Source organism: Argiope bruennichi, chromosome 4 (genome assembly GCF_947563725.1).
Source record: "Argiope bruennichi chromosome 4, qqArgBrue1.1, whole genome shotgun sequence".
In the NCBI taxonomy this organism is placed as follows: Eukaryota; Metazoa; Arthropoda; class Arachnida; order Araneae; family Araneidae; genus Argiope; species Argiope bruennichi.
In genome coordinates, this window is record NC_079154.1 from 137,796,610 (window position 1) to 137,819,295 (window position 22,686).

Sequence of the window (22,686 nt, forward strand, 5' to 3'; positions counted from 1 at the left end):
CTATTCTTTCTCTGAAGCAAATGGTTTGAGAGGATTAAACATTACAATTATTAAAAGCATTATACCTCAAGATTATACAGGAATTTGAATTTGCTTCTTTGTACACAGGCAGCCACAACTGCTTCAGCTAGATCTTTGGCTCCTTTACTACCTTCAGAAAAGTGACTACAAACGACACACTTGAAAGCACCATCTTTCTCTGCTAATTCTTTCACGAGAGCTAACTCTGCCTCAGTATCTGTACTAATTATACATAAAGCTATTTTAAAACTAAACACATTTTTCAATTATTTTAAATAAACAAAAAATTAAAGCTATTAATATTTTTTTCTTATTTAAAGCACAAAAAAAGCTTAATTTAATCTCATTTATGTCAGAAATGCTACTAGCAGGAAAAATCTTTACAAAAGCATTTCATTAAGTCAATGACTGGCATTATTATTATAAATAGCCATTCTTAGAATCATATTTTCCAAAACACTTCTAGAGCTGCAAGGGAACAATGAATTATGAGATATCTATTTTTAAAGACAGATACTAAAGAAAAAAATGGGGGGGGGGGGGTTAAAAGGAGTCTATTTGAGCCTTTCTTAAAGATACTGTGATAAAATTCGTTGCAATTTAGTAATCGTTTTGGAATGTTACAATATACAGAATAATTATAATAAAAATGTATGATTATTAAGATAAAAAATTATTTTAAGCATTCTTCAATATAAATTATCACTTTTCTTTTGTCATATAGTGTGTAAGGGTTTCAAATATTTTAGGCAGCATTTCACTTGTTACATACTTTATATTTTATATAGTATGTAAATTTAATAAAATTAAATTATATATTTCATAAAAGTAAAGAATATATATTCAAGACTTCTATTGCAGAAGCATAATCTGATTTTTTAAATTCACAATTTAGGGCTCAATTTATTGTTATCAAGTCGGAGGATTTCAAACTCAAACAAAAACAGTAAAGCATGCAAAAAACACGAAATATTATTAGAATTAATTGTAATTATAAATTCAGAGAGCTGCAGTTGTTAACCCCTGTACTATGTAGGTTAATGATTACAGCTCTGGTATCTTAAAGCAAGCTCGAATGCAGTGCCAAGCCAATATTCCCTTTTAAAATTTATGCATTTATCAAATAGTACATAAACAGTTTTAAACCATTGTAAAAATATGTGTATATTTATGCATTTAATATATATCGTCCATTGTTAGTAAAACTATTTTCATATTTTACTAAGCTGGCTTCTTGCAGTAATCCAACGCTCTAAGCAACTGCCAATTCAGTCACATTTATACATGCTCAATAAAATAACATGAAGTTAATAATTATGACTATGGTGTTATTAAAGAATGCAAGATGATGATATAATGAATTAAAACGAAACATGACTGATCATAGTTTATTCTTTATATATAAAAAATAAATTACAAATTACATACATTTTCTAAATAATGTTTTTATACAGTAAAAAAAATTATACCCATTCCTAAGATAATACATTTTACCTTATATTAAATTTTAGTCTCTCAATTTCAATTATTATTTAATTCCTATATTATGTAATATCACCATAAATGTTTCATTATGTTTTTGAATGGCAATTATTTTAATAGAAATATACAGCCATGTTATGAAGTTTATACAGTCTAAAAAAATAATCCAATAAAAATATAGTTGTATTTAAAAAGATTTTTATAAAAATAATATTTAACTTAGTTAAAAGATTTAAAGAAAATATAATGCTAAATATACTACATTTTAAAAATTAATTTTTCACCTTAATCATATATAGAATAATATCCAAAAAAATTAAGAATATATTTCATCCATACCTGAAAGCATTAAGAGCCACAATTACTGGCAAACCAAATGTACTTGCTATCTCGATGTGTTTAGCAAGATTGCAATATCCATTTTGAACTAATTCAAGATTCTACAAAATACAGAAATAACATTTTGATTATACAGGCAAAAATAACAAAACCAGCAGAATATAATATTAATTATGATAGTTATCTAATATTTAATACAACAAATTTTATAAAAATCTTAAACCATTTTCTCCCCCTTCAAAGTATATATACTCGGGCTTGTAAAAAGTAGTGAGGAAAAATGTTCAACAATATTGTACTTCATTCAGAATTTATACATTATTTTAGAAATTTTTTATAGTACTTATAAATGTTTTTATATATAGAAGATGGATAGCTCATTTAGAAAATATTATGCCTTTAAAAAAATATTACATTAAACCTTTTTTCCCTCACAGAAAGATAAGAAACATTTGCTGTCAAGACTCAAGTCAATCTTTATTGTTTATCTTGCTAAATTATTGTATTGTGTTTGATATAATAAAATGAACATTTAGGGATGAACCTCCCAAATTTGAACCATGCTTGTATGAGAAAAATCAATATCTAAATTGACAATCACTCTCAAAAATTTTATACCACACCACAATGAGGGTATTTGTAACATAGTAGGAAAGGAGAATATCAGGTGTTTCTTATGACTGATAGCTTAATAAGAGGGGCACTTTTTTAGATGTTCATTTTTTCCTGATTCATCAATATATTATCTGTGTAGAGGCCATGGCTTTCATTACAGATTGTAATAAGTATATTTACTCATCTATATTCAATATAAAAGCTATCAAGACAAAAAAAAAAGTTAAAATAATAAGACAGGAATTAGAAATATTTATTAGAAAATATCATTAGAAATATTTTTACAAGAGCTCAAAACAAAATAAGCAATTCATTATTTAAGAAGATGCATACACTATAAAAATTTATCATTGCATATATCATTAGTTTAAATTACTGAACAAACATGAATTTCGTACAATCACACATGTATAATTTTGGTTTTGCTAATTATGTTTACACTTTAAAGGTGATAAGAATAAATTTCTGATAAAAGTAAAATATTTAATACTGACAAAATGAATCCATAATAATGTTGAGAATTCAAATCAATCTTTATTTAGGGATTCATAATTTGTTATTTTCATTACAGAACTACTCCTCTGTTTCTGAGTCTAAAAAGTAGCTGTGAAAATGTCAGAAAAGAAATTCCCACACCAGGAAGGAGAAACAAAGCTTGCATATCTGAAAAATGATGCCAATTCAGATTTCGCATGAGACAAATAAGAATGGAATATCATGAATTGATAGTGATGTTATGAACTTTCATTTGTTTCAAATACTCCATGTGAAAGTTAGCCCTTTAAAGGCTACTTTATTATTTTTAAGGCAATTTCAAATATAATGTTTTGATGTACTATTAACAATTAATTTAACAAGTTTGTAACAAAAGTGAAACGAATATGACATTTTCATCTTTCTTACAATAATTATTTATAAAGCAAACATGAAATGTTAAATAAAAAAAATTAAACTATAAAGAAAAATATATAATTTGACATTTAGTAAATGTATCGATCATGAATAATGTATGAATGAATATTACTTATGTTTTCTTACAATAGTACTCTTCAAAGCAACATAAAAATTACAACTTTTTTCGAAAGTCAGAAAGCTTATGTTTTAATATACAGAAATGCAGCAAACACAGAAAATATCATTACAAGGGGGAAAATTAATAGCATTTTAAATTTATATGTATAGTATATCACTTTCCTTCATCGATTTCGAATTCTGATTTTTCCCTTTTGTTGAATAATGAAATTGCATAGTTGATTACATTTTTGTTAGTGGGTTTACAAACAGATCATTCAAAAATGATCCTCTCTCTAAAATTAGGGATATGAAATGTTGAGGAATTCTATACATGGAGAAAATCTAAAAAAAATCTAGAAAATGGAAAAATCTTACAAGAAAATTTTTTTGACAATTACAGTACTTCCTTCCCCTTTGAATATTTCTTACATAAGAAAGTAAAATGAATTTCTCAACAACTAAATAAACACAATAAAAATTATGATTTGGTTCAGCTTGCTAAAAAGAGCACTAATTCAATATTAGGTTACATTTTAATAAATTTACTTTAAAATTGACATTTCAAATTTTAAGATGAAATATTGACAGTTATTCACACAGTTTTTAATTGATATGCTGAATATAATACTTTAAACTCACTTCTTGTGTATATTCCTTTGACAAGGAAGCTCCTGATGTTATGTTAGGACCACCACCATGCAATTTCAAAGCTCTTATTGTTGCAACAATTACAACTGCATTAGGAACCAAACCAGAGTAACGGCACTTTATATCACAAAACTTTTCAAGACCAACATCTGAACCGAAACCAGCTTCAGTTACTGAAATAATAATAATAAAATAATTTGCATCCATGTATATATAATTAACTGTAATTATTGAAAAATTCAAATAAATATTGTATTTCATAGATTTATAGACAGTAAATCATGTTTCAAAGCAATTCTTAAGTCTTAAAATTTTTCAATGTATTTTTGATAATTAATCCTAGTTATTTAGTTTTAATATAATGTTAGTTTCAACTTAACTACCAAATATGAAATTTTTAAAATTAAGTTTAAAGTAAGGCATTTTTATTTTATTGTTGTTACATAATTGTGTGGATTAGAGTGAAGACAAATTAGACTGCAAATATCACAACACATTACTTTATTCTTCTCAAAACCTAACTATTTACAGTTGTTGCCAACTGCGCAACAGAAAATATTTGATATAGTCTCGTTTTCTTCAATAATTGTTATGACCAGCAGTAAACTTATTTTTTGTGCGCTGGGAAAAACATCAGTTTGATCTGAATATTTTTTTAATAAACTTTCATAATGTTTTTAAAATTTAAATAGATAGTTTATTTTCATATTATTCACAAGTTATTTTTAACAATCAGTCTTTGGGAAAATATTGGCTATGTTTAAATTCAGGCAAATTGTTTAGATATAATTTGACACCTATGATTCTGTGGTGTCGTTTTATAAGCCAGATAACAGCTACGAGACATGAGTAATTACTTTTGTCTTGTGGTCCTGTTACTTGGTCCTCGCTTATCGCCAATAGCAACATTGGTGACCCGGACGTGAACTCGTAACCTTATGGTTCGTAGCTGAGTAACAAGACAAAAGTAATTACTCATGTCTCGTGGCTGTTATCTGGCTTATAAAGCGACACCACATTACTCTCCCTCCAGTAAGTCGGAGGTGAGACAAACGATATTTTGTCCTTTTTTTTTTTTTTTTTTTGTTATTAGTGGTAATATTGGCTGTTGCGTCTTATCCATTTTTTATAGACTGATTATTTATCAGCTTCATTTTTTTATTTATTTTTTGGCTGATTATTTATTAGCTTCATTTTTTTATTGGCTGATTATTTATCAGTTTCATTTTATTCATTTCTGTTAGTTGAAGGTTGTATGAACAGTTGTATGAAGGTTGCATATTTTTCCTCACCGAGTCACCAATGTAGCTATTGGCAATAAGCGAGGACCGAACTCGTAACTTTATGGTTCGTAGCCGAGTAACATGACCACAAGACAAAAGTAATTACTCATGTCTCGTAGCTGTTATCTGGCTTAAAAAGCGCACCACAATTCCATCAAAAATTGTCAGACATAAAAGCAGGGTTTAAGATAGTTTAATTGTCTTCATATGTCCTATTTATTGTGTATATGAACCTTTTTATTGAAGATAAACTCCATGACATTATACCACTATTAAAAACAAACATCCAGTTCGTCTATTATTTTTAACTTTCATGGTATAGTAACTTCATTTTTTAAAACTCACCTTGTAAACAACACAATTCCTCCTTTAGTTTTAAATAATAGAAGAAAATTATGCAATTAAATATTGATGAAACATTGAAAATGATTTGAGTCTCAGGGCAACAATGTAATTTAATGTCGAAAATTAAACAAAGAAAATGCTAAAATTCAGAAAAAAAAAATCTGCACAAACATTAAACTATCACTGAAAAGATAATTTCTTGAATTTTTACATTGACAAAAAAAATCATTTTTGTGCTATTATATTTTCAGAAGTTCTGATGGAAAAAATGCTAAAGTTTTGCTTAATTTCTTAATTAATTAAAATTTCTAAAAAAATTGTTCTGAGGTGAACATTCTCACTCTCCAACAGAGTGCGTAGTGAGAAACTGTTGCAAAAATTAAGAGCTTTTAAGTACTTTTTAAGCACCTTAGCCAAAAAAAAAAAAAAAGTTATGCATCTTTTTACATCATGCATATGTTACTGCCAAAGTCCGAAGTTCGGCCAGTTCACGTTTTGAAAGAAGTCCGAAGTACTTGCAATTAATATTATATATTCTACTTTGGCTGGCCATTTCATGAAGTGGCTGGGAATCCTTGGCCAAAGCCCGATGTGATAATGGTAGATTGATCGGTAGGCTGCACATTAAACAGAATACTTAAAAATAAGTAAAATGTACTCATTCTTGTGTACTTCATGTTGTTATAGTAGCTCCGAGTACAATAGACTTAAATTTGAGAAATGCATACATTCACTTTTTGAATACGTACAAGGATTCGAATATGAGTATGTGTTTTTCCAAATCTGCAGAAACTATGCAAACATAAATTTCTAAAACGAAATCTCAACTGACATGGTTGAACCCAGAGAGATTCGTACACAGACCGTTCGATCTGCAGCCCAATGCCCTGCCAACTAGGCTAACTCGCACAAGAGCGGTGTATTCCAAGAAATGTTTTAAGGGTGATAGTCCATCTTTTTCTGCTCCATAGACCTAATGCTATATTTTCCAGATTAGAAATAGCGATTCATAAAATACGAACTTTTTTACAAGGGAAAAAACACTATTAAGAGTAAATTAAAATGAATATAATGACATAAATGTCATTGTATTCATTTTAATTTATAAATAATAATAGTTACATAAATTTATGTAAAAAATATAATGTAAGTGAAATTCGACAGATGGCGCCAACAAAGAAATGTCTTTAAATAATATTAACAACAAAACAATTAACAATTTTTCCTTCATATTTATTTTAATTAACCCTTATATTTGCTATTTACCTTTGTAAAAAAAAATCATATTTTTTGAAGCGATATTTCGGGAAGCAATGTGATCTGGGATCTTTAACACTAAGTTATGTTAACTTAATATAATGTTAATGTTATGTTAAAGACTAAGGATCACCTTTAAAGGTAGTTGTCAAATTGAGTACTCAATTTACCTTTGTATTCATAGACGATACGCAACGCATTTGCTCAAGATATAATTCGTCATTTTGAAGGGCGCAAATTTAATCTTCTTCACGCTATCACGTTGTTACAGCATATACGTTCACTGAATCATTTCGGTTATGCTTTAATATGAGATCATATTTTTATATATTACAAGCTTATTTTTAACTGAGAGGTGTCACTTATATTTGAACGCGTTCCTGAAACAATTGTACTTAAAAAAAAACAGTACACAGAAGTACTCATTTTTAAATACTTCATTTTTAACAGTGTATAAAACAATCTGCTCTTGAGTTCTCTTTTCCTACTTTAGCCGATCGTCCCAAGCCACTTCGCAAATTGGCCGGCCAAAGCCCGAAATCAAGAAAAGATCGGACATTGGCCGTAACACATACATAAACTTGCGTATTTTCTAAACGTAAGATGTTTTCTTTTTAATAAGAATGACTTATTTTTACTAAAAAATGATTAACTTTAAATATATTTTTTAATTTCAATATTTATTTCTGCAATGCTGCAGAAGAACAACGTCTTCTGTTGTAAAACAAATTTTTTGTTGTGACAAAAACATAAAAAATAAATTATCGTTATCAAAAAAAATTAACTTTTAAGATTAACAATAAAAATCTCGGATCCTTTTCAATATTTTTTAAAATTAACAACAACTAACTAATTTAGATGTATACACCATTTCTTAAAATGTCGACATTGATGTAGAAGCATATGATTTACCAAAAAACATAGGATCTAAAATTTTGCATTAGATTTTTATATAAGCTGCAACAAATAAAATCTGACATGGCTGGGATGGAAAGCATAAATTTCCTTTTACGCTAACTCACAATATTTAGCAATTTAGAATATTTTATTTGCAACTTTATAATGCTAAAGCATTCCATTATGAATATCACATCATAGGATGGCAAACTATCAAAATTTAACAACAGAACAACGTTATGTTCTTACAAAAAAAAAAAAATAACAGAAACGAATAATAGTGTTTAGAATTGTTCAGACTTAGAAAGAGCTTTTTTGGAATGTTTCACATATCAAAACTTTAATAAAAACCTGCTTTTTAATTTATATACAAAAATAAACAAAAAAAATTTTACTTTAGCTTTAATTACAGAACAGCGTGATTGTATATTTTAAGAAGAAATGAAAATGATTTCACAATATGAAATCACATTACTTATGAAAATGTTCTCTTAAGTAACGGGAGCAAATTCACGAAGTTGTAAAAATAAAATTTAAAAATTGACAGTGAATACATTTTTTGAAGTGAGCAAGAGAAAATATATCCCATTGTTTTAAAATTTAACACCACTCAACAAGCAAAGAATATTATTCAGAGAACTGCTTTAAAATTTTGAATTTTAAATTAAAGCAAAAAAAGCATATTATTATTATTATTATCACGACGTTAGCATGTTTAACGTGACTTAAAGATTCGATGAAACAATTACATTGATTAAAATTTCGTTGCAATAAAAATCATTGTTATAAATTGTGTTCAAAACCAATTTTAAAAAAATTGCTACTATTTTTTTAAAACCATTTATTTAAACAAAATTGGTATCATTGGAAAGTCACCTTTTCAAACTTCTAAAACGGTATAAAAATATCTTTTGTGCGATCATAGGTTTTGATGTTATGGCGGAAACATGTTAAAATTCTGTTTTTGTTTTTAAATTAAACTTCTACTCAAAATTTGGAAAAATCCGTTCTTTATAGGCTCAAATATCCAAAAAGTAATTTTTTGCCAAATTTCATGTTCCTAACTTAAATTGTTTATATTGCTCTGCCAACCAGGACAAAACTCAATTTGTATAGAAATATTTCAATGTGAAACAAAAAAAGTTATAAAAAGAGAAAAAACAAAAATCGTTATATAATTCAACTAAAGCCAGTCATCAAAAGCAGGGCGGCAGTACGGGGCTAGCCGCAAGATTGTATGCATGTGAAAACTGCCGATTTACTTAAGCTTTTAAATATAAATATTGACTAAATGTGTATATTGTAAGTGTAGTATTTTGTATACGTGGTTGTGTATTAAATTCTTTTTAAATTGTTAAAGCCCGTTTTCATTGCACTGCTCTTACAAAAGTGGCGCCCAACGAGTTAGGCCTAAGTCTCGTTGCTAGTCTCGTGCAAAAAAAAAAAAAAAAAAAAAAATCTTAGAAAAGGATATTATAGGCATGAACAACCAGATGAGGTAAAGTAATTGTTTTAGAAAATCCATCCCTGGATTTCGGTAGTGAGACACCCTCTCCCCATCTGTAGTAAAGTCCGGAAATCGCCGGTAAGTGGTTCTGAATACTCACAAGTAAAAGGCTTAACCCAGCTTTTACTTAATTAAACTAATAACTGAGTAATTTAATTATTAAAGCTTAACCCAGCTGTCGACTAAAATGATAATTGTTATTCAGTTGTTGTATAGTGGGAAAGAACTTGATAAGCAGACACTTAATCAACTTATCCCCGTAGTGTTGAATTCTAATTTTGTGTTGCTTTAAGAATTATCTTAAAATATAGGCTTTAAATATAAGATTTCTGTTGGTTTCTTAATTAAGTAATTTAATTAATTATCTTAATTACATTTGCTTTTGAACAAAGTTACTAAATTTCATTCAATAAAGATGAGCATTCCTACAGTGTTCCAATGTCTTATAGAGCAGAGGTGGACAGACAAGTGAAAGAACTGTTGGACTTACACTTGATTGAACCTTCGAATGCAGACATTACATATCCAATAGTATGTGTGGCAAAGAAGGACGCATCCATTCGAATGTGTATTGACTATAGAGCCCTTAATGCTGTAACAAAATTTCCTAATTACCCCATGAAAGATACACAAGAATTAGTTTTTACTGCGGGGATGGCTCAGTGGTTATCTTGTCTAGATTTGCTAAAGGGATATTACCAAATTAAAATGAATGATGAGAACAAAATTTTAACAGCTTTTTCCACTCATAACGGAGTATATCAGTGGAAGGTTATGCCTTTTGGTCTATCGGGAGCATCGGGTATATTCCAAAAAATAATGAATAGTGTTCTTCGAAACCATTCTAGTTATGCTCAAGCTTACATTGACGATATAATAGCGTACTCCAAAACATGGAGCGAACATTTAATTCATCTGAGAAAGGTATTGCAGGAATTAGAAAAGACAGGGTTTTCTGTAAAATTTAAAAAATGCACTTTCGCGGCCCGAGAACTACAATTTTTAGGCCATAAAATAGGAGGAGGTAAGCATGCACCAGACGAGGAAAAAATTGCGGCAATAAAACGACTAGAAAGGCCAAAGACGAAAATGGAAGTAAGATCTGTGTTAGGACTAATGGGGTTTTATCGATCATATATTCCTAATTATGCGGAAATTGCAACCCCTCTAACTGAACTAACCAAAGGGAAAAAATCAGGAGATGTAAATTGGGGAAAACGCGAAGAAGAATCGTTTTTTAGATTGAAGAAAGCTTTATGTGAGGCGACAGCGTTAAATGCCCCTGATTTTGGTAAACCTTTCGAAATTCACTCAGACGCTTCTGACTATGCAGTTGGTTGTTGTCTAACCCAAAAAGATGAAAAAGGAAATTATAAACCCATCGCATTTGTAAGCCAAAAATTTAACAAAACCCCAAAAAATTGGTCAACCATTGAAAAGGAAGCTAATGCCATTTTGTTTGGATTTAAAAAATTTGATAAATGGTTGCACGGAACTACGGTAGAAATCGTAACTGATCATAATCCATTAAAATACTTAATTGAAAAAACTCCAAAAAGCCCTAAATTAACTAGGTGGGCATTGGCTTTGCAACGATGGAGTTACAAAATTACTCATCGTCCTGGAATCTTAAACAAAGACGCTGATGCTTTATCTCGTCTACAATCTAAACGTTAGTTCTTTTTCTTGTTAAAATTAGTTCTCAATATCCATTGTGTTAATGTATGTTTTGTTCAGTTTTTATTTCAACATATGTACGCCATATTCTTATTGTGTTTAATTATTTTCAATATATGTATTCATTTTTATTTAATATATGTATGCTATGTTCATATTTCGTTTAATTATTTTTCATATATATATATTCGGAGCTTTCATTGTTATTTCAATAAGTGGATGAGATGTTCTTATTTCGTTTAGTTATTTTTCCTTACATGTTATTAACTTTGTCCAAAGGAATCAGAGAAAAACTTTTGTCGTTTGATGAGCAGTTTTTCTCTTAGGGGCGGCGTGTGAGGGCGCTACGGATGATTAGAACCAGAAAACGAACTGAAGGGAAGAGTGTGGAGAAGGAGGACGGTGGGAGAGACGGTGCCGAGAAAAAAGAGATGGATGTTCGGAGTTCTACGATGTTCTCATGCTAAATTTTGTAATAGTGTTCATATATGTTATGTTTCGTCCTACGTCAATTAAATGTTGTCAAAAAATTTAAATATGGTGTCATGCCAATTATTTTCGTTTACATTTATTTACTAAAAGGGCAGTCTTTGCCTTATTAATTTTTCTGATGAGAAATAAGAATTAAAAAAGCTCGGCAGCGCCGACAACACTCATGTCCATAAATTAAGGATAATGTAAGTTCAGGAAAAGAAAGAGTCAGAAGCAAAACAAATGTGACTTATTTGTAAAGCCTATTTATTAAACAAAAGGTAAAGAGCAAAAACGATGCTATATGTTTGATATCATTAATAAAAATTGCGATTTTTTGCTCCCTGGAGCAAATTACAAAAAAACCTATTTACAAAAACCAATATTACATGGTTGGTATGATGGTTAATACATGGTATGTCTTCCAAACCATGCAATACAGTCCGTACAACTCCTAGGCATGTTGAGTATCAAATTATCGATCTGATCTTGGGGAATATTATACCACTCATCAAGCAAGCATATACCACTCATCTCCGAAGTTTCGGTAGACATGTAGAAGGTGCTTGACGGGCAGCAACTCGTCGGCCAAGCACATCCCACACATGCTCTACTGGATTCAAGTCCGGTGAGAATGCTGGCCAGTCCATATGGGTGATATCCTCCAATCGAAGGCTTTCGTTTACGATGTTTGCACGGTGAGGACGGGCGTTGTCATCCATAAACACGAATTCTGCGTTCATGGCGCCCGAAACAAACGTACATGTTGTTCCAGAATGACGTCCCGATAGATTTGACCTGTCAAGGTTTCAATCTGAACATGCAGGTCAGTTTTGGAACCCAGAATAATTCATCCCCAAACGAGCAATCCTGCACCACCGTAATGGTGTCATTCAATGATATTCTCTTGGTGGTAACGGGTACCTGACGCTCTCCATATGAAAGTCCGGCGAGAATCAGACTGCAAGTTAAACCTGGACTCGTCGGAAAACATCACATAAGCCCACTATTGCGGTGTCCACAATGCAAGCTCCTATTTCAGGCTAACCGCAGGCGGCAGTGAGTTGCAGTAAGTGGAACACATCTGACAGGCCTACGAGCATATAAACCAATCTTCCCTAAGCGTCTGTATACGGTCTGCCTTGAAACTGTCGTACCAGTGGCTGAAGAGAGCTGACGAGATAGGTCTGATGCTGTGCTCCATCTGGCAGTAACTACCAAATACCAATCCTCATTCGGCGTTGTAACTCGGGGGCGACCTGCTGTAACGTCTACTCACATTACCAACATCTTGGAATCGTTGCCAAAGCCTGGAGATGACACTCTGGGTGATTCCAAGTTCCTCGGATACTTCCAGCTGGGTACGCCCACATTCCAGACGGCCGATATTTCGAACACGTAAAAATCATCCAAATGCGTCCTTTGGGCCATAACTATGCGATTATTGCACTGAACGACTTATAAAGCGCTTGCGAACAATTTTACTTCTTTGCCTGTATTCCTTACGCATCACTCTCTTATACTCTCGTCATTGTGACGTACTATGCATATGATTTTTGAAGATGTGTGTAGTCATTTTACGGATGATATATGTATTTTAGAGTTCGATATCCGGGTGACTCTGAATTATACTTAATTTATGGACATGAGTGTAAATTACTCTACAATAGAAAAAGAAGCCTTAGCAGTAGTATAGGCATTTAATAAATTTAGAGGGTATGTTGAATGGCAGTCCATAACAATAACTTATGACCACCAACCACTGAAGTGGCTCATGACTTTGCAATCACCCACCGGTAGGCTCGCAAGATGGGCCTTACAAATCCAATCATACAATTTGACTATCAATTACATTCCTGGAAGATCGAATTTTATTGCTGACTTACTATCACGTCCTATTTGTGACTATTCAAGTACAGTTTCTTGTCAAATATGTGCTGTAGCCATGGAAATGCCTACTGCTAGCCGTAAGAAATTACGTCAATCACAGTTGGAAGATGATAATCTTCGAAAGATAATTGAAGCTTTTGAGAGTCCAGAGGAACAAGTGGACTGGACTGGACTGGAAGAGGATACATTATGAACAGAGGAGTGCTGTTCTGATATTTTTCTAAATCCGAAGAAGAAGAAGGGCAACTATATCCCTGCAAAGAAAAGAAGAGATTTTGAAAGAATACCATGAGTCAGTCACCTAAGTCAGGCCATTATGGATCTGAAGGAACGCTCCATCGTATATCAAAGCGATACTACTGGGTTGGAATGAGAAAAGATATAGCGGAGTATGTCAAAAGCTGTCCAGAATATTGTCGCTATAAAGCCTCCAATCAAAAGCATCTGGATTACTTCAAACTCCTGTCTATATTCAACGCTTTGAGACCTTGTCAATCGACTTTTTCGGTCCCCTTCCTGAAACACCATCTGGTGAAAAATGAATCTTTATTGTGCAAGATTGGGCCACAAAGTGAACAGAATTATTTGCCTTAAAGGAAGCGACAGCCCTTTTCGAGAAAGTAGCCCTTCGATTTGGGTTACCCAGAAAAATGCTAATCGTAAACGGCTCTCTGTTTACCAGTGCTGTTATGCAACAATTAGGCTATGCCTTAGATATTAATCAAAACTTTATTCCTGTCTATCATCCACACTCTAACCCAGTTGAGAGAAAGAATAGAGATTTAAAGCCTCACTTAACAATACTTGTTGGAATAACCAGCAGGCATGGAATGATAAACTGCCCTTCGTAAGATTTGCTTTAAACACAGCCAGATGCGACTCAACTGGACAATCTGCTGCATTTCTCAATTTTGTAGAGAATTACGGACTGGGCGATGTAAAATATGATATAAAATCTGTTATTCAAAACGAAAATTTTGTTCCAAAGAATACTCCATACTTGAAACGTTTTGCAACAACTGTACAACAACTACGAGAAAGAGTGGAGTTATATTAAGATAGACAAAAGCGTTATGTTGACAAGAGACGACAAGAAAATCCAAAATGTTGTCCTGTAGACAGAGTGTGGGTAACATTGCATCCAGTGAGCAAGGCTTCAAACAAATTGTCTGCAAAGTTCGTACCTAAGAGAGATGGACCGAATTTAATTCATTCTCAACACTCTCCAAGAACTTGTTATTTCTACTGTGGAAGAACCATCCAAAAACCTGTGGAACATTATGTGTCTGCATTAAGGCCATTCGTCAAAGCAAATACGGAAACTCAAACAGTTGTGCCATTGAGAAAAAGAGGGTGACCCCCAAAACTCTGTCAGATATGTGTAATTATAAGTGTAGCGTTTTGTGTATGTGGTTCTTTTTAAATTGTTAAAGCCCGTTTTCATTGCATTACTCTTGCAGCAATGAATTCAATGCAGTATAGTATAGCAAAATCCCTTCAAACAGATTGTTTAGGACATCGACATATTGATTTATAGGTAACAATGATCGAATGTATAATGGACTAAAGAGATTTTACGTTTTTAGAGCAGCTTCTCCCCTGTTTGATATATCTCTTTGGCGCACCGAATTCATTCTGCTGTACTCTTATTTTTTGTTGATCGGAGTTAACTGCATAATTTCCTTTAACATATAAAACTAAGTATGAGTATAAAGTACATATTTTTCTTTAACACATAACTAAGACAAATTTTTCACCATCATTGAATTCCTCTGAAGATCGAATGCTTTTCGAGTCACAAGAAGTATGACATAGTACAAAACTTGTACTGACCCTTTGGGATAAACTTTCCAATATTACAATAAACAACAATGCACATGCTGAAAAGTGAGTGGGAAAAAATCATTAGGTGTTATCTTAATACATGTGGGCAAACCCTCAAAAAGTTTTCTTTGCATTTCTGAAGAAAATTAAGTACTTTTTAAGGATCTTTTACTAAAAGTAAGCGTTTTTAAGGTGCTTAAAAATGGTTTTCAAATTTAAGCACTTTTTATGATATTATGCATCCTGTCCAAAGTATAAATATGCCAAGTTTGGTAGTTTCAGGTCAAATGTCTGGCCTATAGAGTGCCACCACATGCATACATACATTAATCTTTCTTATTACTATTTATAAGAAATATTTTCAAGCAACAAATATTAACAAATAAAAAGAAATAAGTAGAGAAAAAATTATTTGTCCCTGTTTAGCTCAAATAAAACTCGAATTTAAAAAATTAAACAGAATCTTACCAACATATCCATTCTTTCCCACTAATTTCAAAGCTAGTTTATCAGCAATAATTGAAGAGTTCCCATGAGCAATATTTGCAAAAGGCCCAGCATGAACAAATATAGGTGCACCCTAAAATTTCAAAATATTCAATATACACATTTAAAATGATGATTGACTAATGTAACTTATTCAAATAGTAAACTTCACTTGGAGCATTTATATTAATTTTTCATTACATAAAAAAAATTTCTAATTACTAATATAAGGCCTAAGTAGTATTGGGAGTTAGATTAGTTTGGTTTAGGTGGTTACTGTTAAATTTTGATGATGGATCTCCTAATTTTTAAACAATGAAGAAAATGAAATTTGAATCTGGATTTATACTCCAAAAATTTCCATGGCATATTAATGTTAGAATATTTAATTCTCAACAGCAGATTCAATGCACATCCAGCCTTATACACAGTTGTATTCTAGTGTAATCAAATTTCAAACATGATATCTTCCAATTTTTAAGATGAAATCCTATTACTAGATATCCCTAATTCAATCATTAGACCATTCATATGGTAGAATTTAATTACACATTACAGAAAAAAAATAGCTATGCTTAAAAGCACAGGGTGATAATTTTCTGAGGTAAAAATACATTTTTAAAAAAATTTAAGGTGAAAATAGCAGACAAAATATAAAGAAACACAAACAAAAAAAATCAGAAAATAAAATCACAATGTATATATGAAGGGATATCACAGCACAGTTCAATTTAAAATTAACTGAAAAATTAGAAACTAATTTTAAAGAAATTGCAAACTTTAAGAGAATATTCAAAGGAAATTAATTACTTCAATTGTCTGCATTAAATTTGGATTAATGGCATCCTTCAACAAAACAGCTAAAGCTCCAGTGACACCCTAAAAAAACAAAACTCAATTAATTTTATTAGCTGCATAACCAAAAATTGCACTGCTAGTGTATATTACTATTTTCTAAAATTGTATTTTAAATACTTTTATACTCAATACATAAAGACAAGAAAAAATAATTCCTAAAAAATTATTGAAATTTAATGCAATTTTTTAATTGACTAATTTATTTTTAACATAAAAAATTTAAAATTTTCTACCAATTCCATGAAAAGTTTTATACTGTCTTTATGTCATTTACATGTAAAAGTTTACTATTGTTTCTGGTAGAGTTTATCAAATTTTGTAATGAATTTGTGGCGATATGGAAGTAGAATTTAAAAATTATCATCAGACATGATACAGTCTTGGAATAAAAGAAAATCTGAACTTCATAAAATAATGAATAGTGCCAAATATAAATACTGAGAAGTAAAATAAGTTTGGTTAATCAAAAAAAAAAACATATAAAAAGTGCTTAATCTATTAAAATTGAAAAGAAAAGTAATTGACATTAAATGTATAACTTAATAATTTACAAACTTTGTTAAAAATGAAAGCAAATGTCTCTAAAGATGCATCTTACTAAAAGATTTGATTTTTTTTTTTTTTTTTTTTTTTTTTTTTTTTTGTAAGTTTTGGAATAACAGTTCCATTTTCTTTTATGCTCTAATCTTCTATTTTCCTCCTCTTTCAATTTTTTTTATTGTTCTCTTTTTTTTTATGAGAGTTTCTCTATTTTTTCCCCTCCACTGCTACTTCATTACAATCAAATTCTTTTAGAAAGAATTTCCATGATAAGCGTAGATTTTTAGATAAGCATCAAGCAAAAAATCTTTTTCTTAAATTTTTCAATAGCAAACTGCTTTTTATTCAACATTTTGCCTTTAACAGTTAGAATTGAAAAATATGTTTTGACATTGCATTCATTCTGATTTTTTATCCATCAAATCTGCCATTATATGGAATGTAAGTTCAACTTGAGAACTGTGAAAGAAACTTATTATGAGCCGTAGGGCTTTATCCATTCGAAGTCTCAACCTACTTACTATTTACTGAGTATATTAATACCTTTGGAAGAATTATAGTAGACACATGAGCAATTTTTATGATGAATCATTTTTATTTCAACAAAAAGAAAATGTATACTGCCAAAGATATACAGTAAAATTAATCGAACATCCAAGATGTATAAACAGATAATGCAAAATGAAATCTATTCTTATTAGATGATGAAAACATACATATAAAAAAATAGCAAGACTTGAAATCAAGATTGAAACAAAAATGTATGACTAGAGACAAATTAGTTTGGAAACAGGATGCCATAAGACTATTTTATTTTCTCCACAGTGAATCATTTAAACCACTTGGTATCTATGGGAATGTCTCCCTGAAAATGACAGTTTTAAGTAAACTTGATATTGGTGAATTTCCAGTGCATTAGCCTCTATATCTGCCAATAATAACATTTTGTAAAAACATGCATTATAAAAAATGACATTTTCTTTTGTCTCTTAAGTGTAACCTTTTTTCACTTTAAAGCTGGATCAGTCGAGAAGATGCATTTCAGTAAAGAATTTGCAATGGGTAATTTCCTTTACAAATAATCTGCACAATTTGCATAAGATTTTTTTAAAAACTTCATAAAGAAATTCTTCTTTTATACAATTATTACATCCATTTAATATACTAGGTAGTGTTCCTGTGCCAAAAAAAAAAAAAAAAGGATTCTCAACATTTATAGGATTCATATAGGATTCTAAACATTTTTTTGCAATTATACTTAAAGGCTCTTTTAAGTGTTTACCATGCAATTATTCCTATGTCATTCAGCAAGATAAAATAAAATCAACAGATAATTCTTTCAATTTTACAAACATGTTGAGAATAAATGGTTGAAGTATATATTCATATTTCTTTAATAGAAGTGAAGCTATATACATATATATTGGTATATATTGTAGTATATATTCATATTTCTTTAATAGAAGTGAAGCAACAACATAAAAATGGTGATTCATGTGAATCTCTCTTTTATAGCAAAACAACTTCTGTATTATTGTAACTTTTGTCGTCTTTTCATCTACAGTCATATTTTTTGTATTGTTTTATAGTAAATTCTTTAATATTTCCTTCATTTTTGCCTACCACTTGAATCAATATTTCTATGCTTATAAATAGAGCATACTTTAAAAAAAGTTCACAGTTTTGTTACAGTAACTGAGGAGTACAATACAAAAGGAGTATAAAATAAAACAGACAGAGAATCAATTAAGTGTAGAATGCTCATGGCAGCATCGCAACATTATACCATAGAGCATATCTTAATAAACCATTTTGCAATGTCAGGCAGACTATTTTGTAGCATTAAATATATCTTTCATTATGTATCTCAAGCCAGTTCTGTAAGTCATCGATTCTCACTAAAAAAATGAACAACTTATTTTGCTAGCAATGTGCATATGATGAGATGAATCAATATCAAACAAATAAGCAGTTTTTATTTTCCTAGGGGAGTTTCACACCACTCTTTGTTCCTCTCTTAATTCTGCAAGAATCCATTAAAATAGGCCTAAGATTTACAAAGGTAATTTTATTTCTTTCAAAACATTTTGAAATGCTTGGAACACATTTGAAATATCTTTAAAAATATTTTCCAATTTTATTGCTACTATGTTTAAAGAAACCAGACACTCTATTTCAAAAGAAAGAAAAATAACTTGTCAATAATGAAAGCACTCTCACATTATTAGTGCTTGAAGCTTCATTTAAATTCAATAAAAGTCTGGTAGTTTGAACATTTTTCTGCGGTTCTACAAAAATGCTTTTGGAGTATGAAATTCCATTTTGTAGGCTGTAAAATTTTTACTTAATGGCATATAATTTAAAGCTTTTTTTTTTTTTTTTTTTTTTTTTTTACTTATCCTTTATTGACATTCACCAAAACCAGAATCATTGAAATTGACAAATAATATTCTATATTAGCGTTCAAAATTAAGGATCCGGCATTAGAAATTGTATCACAAAGAGGGATATGAACTGGCATAAGAGATAGACTTGTTGATGCCGACAATGATGATGAGTAGGGGAAAAAAAATTGGTAAAAAATTTTCATTTTTTGGAATAATCTTTTCCATTTGCTTTTCATTCTTTTATATGATCAGTTATTCACCAAATTCTCTTTTACCATAATAAATAAAGTAATTACAAAGAATGCACAATGCTTTTCCAGTAACTTCAACCTTCTTTTTTACACTTTCTCCAATACATGCATCAATTTTTTTTCTGTAAGTTTTTTTTCTCCCTTTTTTATTTTTACTATCAATGACAGATAAAAAGGGAGGGAAAAGAGAAAAAAGAAAAGATCATCATAAAAGTTACAAAAATAAAATGGCTTCTTTTCACAAAGAAACTGCAAACAGTTGTTTCATTTCATTTCAGATATTTCTGATTGAATGAAATGAAAGGCAAGAATTTCCTCTCGAATTCTGAACTCTGACCCCTAATTGTGATCACTGGGGCTCTGAATGGCTTTCGAGAGAATTATGCAATATCTTGTGAATTTCAGTCATATATAAAATCTGCACACAGAGTTCAGTTTTTGCTTGTGTACTACTTGTATCTCCTGCTAGTATACTTCTCAAATAATGATTACAAAATTTTAATCAGATTTACACCAGACTTAAGAATGATAGAATTTTATTTTGAAAACATTGAAATCCACAGAAATAGGGCATGTCTGTTCATACATTCTAAAATTTAACTAAAAATAGCCTAATTTTAATTATTGTGTTTATTTTATACTTTTTTCAGTAAAAATATATTTACTTGTGTACATGTAATGGTCGTTGTGATTAAAACTAGATTCAATCATTGAACAGAAACAGTTTTGAATTTTAAAATAACATAAAAATCAGTTAAATAAGTTCAAAGTTTTTATTATAAAACATTAAAGCAAAAAATGATAAAGAATTCATGCAAGTCTATAAACTCAATATAGACTTCAATGTAATGCTGTGAAAATGAAATAATTAAATTTAAAAAAATTATTTGCTAAAAATAACACCAAAGTCATAGTAAATAATTTCATTTCATTTTGTTCATTTTCATAGTTTTTCTTAGTTTAGCAATTTCTTGGGCAGTCACAGCAGTTCTTGAGCATTATATAAAGAATATTTGTTTCACACAGTCTATATTTATTGATTTATGGGCAGATATACATAAAAATATTTTTTTCTGCTCATTAATAATCTTTCATTCTGCTTAAAATTAATATGAATTTTTTGTAAATAATTTTTTGAAAAAGAATTAACCATTTATCTATATTTGATGCCACAAGTCCATTTATACAAAAAAGAAATACAACATTTTTTAAATTTAAAATACATTAATAATGAACAAAATATTCATAACAAGTTTTGTATGAATTTCTTTTCAATTCAATTTTAAGGCAATAATAAATAGTTGATGTGTGGCAGGGTTTATGGAGTGCTTGGAAGCAAAAGGTTGTTAACATCCAGACATTCCCACTTATTTAAGAGAAAATGCATTTACCATGCAACTACATAGCAAAATGGTAAGATAACAGTAATAAAAAAATGAATTTTGAATACCAAGTCATCAACAGTAACAGGTTCTTGATTTTTATTATTGGCAACAACAATGCAGGCAAGTTTTTTCTTCATATCTGCCATATCTGTTGCCAAGGCCAAAACTGCCATGATTTCACTAGCCACAGCAATGTCAAACTGTGTCTGTTAAAAAAAAAAAAAAAAAAAAAAACAGTTTATTAAACTGAAATTCTATGTACAACACAATTAAAATACTTATAAGATGTGCAAGAATACTAATTGCATTTTGTAAATTAAAAAGTTATATAGAAGAGAGAAAAATATAAAGAAATGTCATTACCTCTCTTGTCATCTTTTTCTCAGTGTCAGCCATTCCAATACAGATTTTTCGTAGGAATCTATCATTTGTATCAATAACTAATGAAAACAAAGTCGAACATGATTTAATATTCATTAATAATTAATATACAGAAAAATTATTTTTCTTAAATGATTTTATATAAATTCAAGCACAAAAATAAGTAAATTAATTGATACAAGAAATAAGATTAATATTTCCTTTAAAAATTGTGAGAATAAAGATAATGTCTTAAAATATTTGAAATATATAAAAAAAATCCATAGCAAAAAAAACAATACATAATGTTCGCGCGCTTTTCTCCATCCCGCCTGATCACGTGACTCAATGTAATCACGTGACGCAATGTGTTTATGTATGTTTCTCTGTTCTGTGTTGTGTTGTAATAAATGTGTGTGTCTAACATGGCATGATTTTTTTAGGAGTAATATAGCAGAGATAATTAACAAAATGGATGCGGTGTGAGGAGTAAATAATATGATCCGAGTAAGTAATATGGTGATGAATGAGGAGTTAACATTTTGGTCCGTATGACGAGCCAGGAGAAATATTTGCGCCCTTTGGATTTTTTTGAATAGCTAGTTTGGTTTTCGCTGGAATCAAAAGGATTGAGATGTGTGATAGAACTTATTACGATGATATTCGGAAATATTTTTTTGGAGAAGTAATGAGTTATGGAATTTCGGTTAAAGAGATTAAGGTGAGATATTCATAATTTGTGTAATTTAATTGTGGATTTTTTTTTTTTTTTTTTTTTTTTTTGCTTATGTGAAATTGGAGTCAATTTTGAATTTGAGATTTTTTATTGAGATTTAGTTATGTAAGAAATAGTTTGTGGTTTGTTGGTATTTGTTATGAAAATTTATTTGCTTTCAGATTAGGATTAATAATTCCTGTTGGTGTATTTTGTTGTGAAATTTGTTATGCAGTTGAAAGCAGCATTTCTGATAAAGTTGGTTTCGGTTTTGGAACTCTTACTTTCGGATTAGGATTAGTAATTCCTGTCAGTGTATTTTGTTGTGCAAATTGTGATTTATATTTGAAAGTAGCATTTCTGACAAAGTTGATTTCGGTTTCTTTTTACAATTCATAGTGGAATTATTATTAAAGGTGTCGTAGTTTCGATTT

At 30.0% G+C, this 22,686-nt stretch overlaps 1 protein-coding gene across 3 annotated transcripts in view; it reads right to left on the minus strand.

The window, feature by feature from the left end:
* LOC129966028 (uncharacterized) overlaps positions 1-22,686 on the minus strand; it is a 128,040-nt gene that overhangs the window by 20,645 nt on the left and 84,709 nt on the right. For all 3 annotated transcript variants that reach the window (XM_056080373.1, XM_056080374.1, XM_056080375.1), the window contains 7 exons: positions 21,541-21,617; positions 21,243-21,383; positions 16,567-16,635; positions 15,739-15,850; positions 4,111-4,292; positions 1,843-1,943; positions 66-243 (listed from right to left, as the gene is read on the minus strand). In XM_056080373.1, the coding sequence (XP_055936348.1) occupies positions 66-243; positions 1,843-1,943; positions 4,111-4,292; positions 15,739-15,850; positions 16,567-16,635; positions 21,243-21,383; positions 21,541-21,617 (860 nt within the window). The remainder of the gene's footprint in view (positions 1-65; positions 244-1,842; positions 1,944-4,110; positions 4,293-15,738; positions 15,851-16,566; positions 16,636-21,242; positions 21,384-21,540; positions 21,618-22,686) is intronic.